Raw genomic sequence first — 2,829 nt, 5'->3', positions numbered from 1 at the left:
GGACAGTTCCAGGACATATGATCTAGTAAGTACAATTGTACTTGTGGAGGCAACTTCTCAGAATATCCTGATGCTCTTCAAAGTCTAATAAGTATGACTCAATGTCAGATTTCAAAAGAATAATATTTTAATCCTATTATAATTTCACAAAAACATAACTGATTAGATTCTGAAAGTCAGAAGGACTGATTTTTTTTATCACTGATGAAGTAACCTAGTTATAGAAAAACCTCTTTTTTACTGAGCCCTAGAACCCAGTAAAAAAGAGAAATATTAATTACTTAGGTGAAATTGCTTTTCACCAAGAAAACTGAAGGGCTGTGAGTTTCTAAAGAGTCATTAGACTCTGGGTGGAGAAAAGTTAAGTATAGGTTAATTGAATGACCAATAAGTAGATTCTAAGAAGAGCTCACAGCCTATACTTAATTCTTTTTTAAATGAGCTTTCAGGAGTTCCCATTGTGGCTCAGTGTTTAGCAAACCCGACTAGCATCCATGAGGACGCGGGTTCGATCCCTGGCCTCGCTCAGGGGTTAAGGATCCAGCGTTTCCATGAGGTGTGGTGTAGGTCACAGATGTGGCTCGGATCCCATGTTGCTGTGGCTCTAACATAGGCCGGTGGCTACAGTTCCGACTGGACCCCTAGCCTGGGAACCTCCATATGCTGCAAGTGTGTCCCTAAAAGACAAAAAGACCGAAAACAAATAAATAAATGGACTTGCAAAATTCTTCTGCTGAATGATTGCCAATGTATGTAAACTTTAATCTTCAATTCTCTTCAGCTTAAACTTTAATAAGAACTAACCGCCTTTTCCACGCTTCTTTTTATATATTGGGTAGGTCACTAGTGACCAGGTAATTCATGACCAGGGAAAGACAAGTAGACCACCTAAAGGTTTGTGGGGAGCCAGACTTTTTCTCATCTTTGCATATGACACGTGGGCTATGAACATAACAAGCCCTGCTTCCTGTCTGGGGGAGTCACACAGGAACCCAGGGACTATGTATATGAGCCGCCAGACACTCCAAGACACTGAACGCTCAGCCTGAGGCACAACGAAACACACTTGTGCAGGGGAATCTGTGCCACATGCCGCTCTCCAGCCTGCTCTGGCTCTTCCTGGCCTCCGTCTTCTCTGGTAGGGATGGTCCCACACATGGTGGGAAGGTTCAGGGGGAAAGGACTGCACACAGGCCCGGGTGCTTCACGTGGACTTGGGAAGGACGGGGGATGGCAGGAAAGCAGGCATATTATGATTTCAACTGGGCTTGTCTTTGGGTCCTAAGGTAGTCTAATTCCTCCATTATTTTCTTCACTGCTTATCTCTGTTTTCTGATTTTTCCCACAGGATCCGGCATGGCCCAGAAAGTTACTCAGGACCAGTCAGCTGTGTCTAGGAGAATGGGGGAGGCAGTCACCCTAAACTGTTGGTATGAAACATCTCAGAGTGCTTACTACCTTTTTTGGTATAAACAGCCTCCCAGTGGAGAGATGAATTTCCTTATTCATCAGTATTCCAGTAAACAGAATAAAAGGGATGGCCGCTACTCCGTAAACTTCCAGAAAGCACAAAATTTCATCAGTCTCACCGTTTCAGTCTTACAACTAGAAGATTCTGCAATGTACTTCTGTGCTCTCCGAGATCTCACGGTGCTTGAAGTAATAGGAAAAGCTGAACAAAAACCCCAGAGCTCAATAAGAGAGAGCCCCCCTGCTGCAGGACCCAAGCTGATATGCACACCTGCAGACCCCAGACAAGAAGTGGTTGTCCTGTGGTTGCTTCATCTGTGGTCTGGATGAGAAGATTTCTTTCTAAATAAAAGCTCCTTTTAGGTCATTTGGAAGCAGGTTTCCCAAGTATCTTTCTACTAATACATTCTCCATCTTGAATTTTTTGCTTTAAATCCATCATATAAAACTTGCATAAACTTGTCAAAGTATAGAGTTGAATACTTGCCCCATTATAAATTGCGGTGGCAGTGTCACCTAAGGTCGCTCACATCACAACCTGGATCTAGTTTTCCGGAAGCAACATGAAAATCATTTCCTTATAACTTTCCTCTTAGGCTTCTTGTCAGCTGGGGTATAATCAGAGAAGCAGTGGTGTAGAATAATAGGTTAATTATAAGAATTAGAACTCATGCAACTGCTTGAGCTGGAGGGTGAGTCTATACGAAGTTGTTATCTGTGTATCTGGTATTGAGCCACAGTTCACCATAAGTCAACTAGAGTATCATTTGAGAAGAAAAGTTGGATGTGGAAAAAGCATGGACAAACTGACTCATAAAGACATACTAGAACCATAAGGACAATTGGAACCCACAAGGACACAATAAAAGTTGTCTGTTTTTCACCTTCTTCAGTCTCATAGTAGTGGGTTGACCTTCAGGAGAAGTCAGTGTCATCTGTCATCATGCTACGTGCATGCTTGACCAGACAGAGAGAAAATGAGAAGGAGATCTGGTCGGAAGTAGAGGAGTTGTGAGTCAACAACAGGGTGAGCTAGCAGATCAACAGTAAAGTGTGTGAGTTGCAATGGTGCCTGGAGCCCTGCACCAACAAGCAGAACATAAAAAGTATGGCTACTTCATCACAAGTACGTTCCAAATCTTGCACACATCTTTTTTTTTTTTTTTTGTCTTTTTCCCATTTCTTGGGTCAGTCCCGTGGCATATGGAGGTTTCCAGGCTAGGGGTCTAATCGGAGCTGTAGCGGTAGGCCTACGCCAGAGCCACAGCAACGCAGCATCCGAGCTGCGTCTGCGACCTACACCACAGCTCACAGCAACGCCAGATCCTTAACCCACTGAGCAAGGCCAGGGACTGAACC

The 2,829-nt window shown here is 43.7% G+C and overlaps 1 gene segment (V, D, J or C); it reads left to right on the top strand.

Moving 5' to 3' along the window:
- The first annotated feature begins 1,014 nt into the window (after positions 1-1,014).
- Positions 1,015-1,937, top strand: LOC102162077 (T cell receptor delta variable 1-like). The segment is given in 2 exon segments: positions 1,015-1,138; positions 1,349-1,937. Coding segments are annotated over 2 exon segments (501 nt in total).
- The last annotated feature ends 892 nt before the right edge of the window (positions 1,938-2,829 follow it).

The sequence above is a fragment of the Sus scrofa genome, chromosome 7 (genome assembly GCF_054392235.1).
Source record: "Sus scrofa isolate SSC_HxYL_T2T_F1_AM1 chromosome 7, Sscrofa_HxYL_maternal_Yorkshire_Landrace_v2.0, whole genome shotgun sequence".
Lineage (NCBI taxonomy): Eukaryota > Metazoa > Chordata > Mammalia > Artiodactyla > Suidae > Sus > Sus scrofa.
This window is presented reverse-complemented; position numbering and strand designations above follow the sequence as displayed.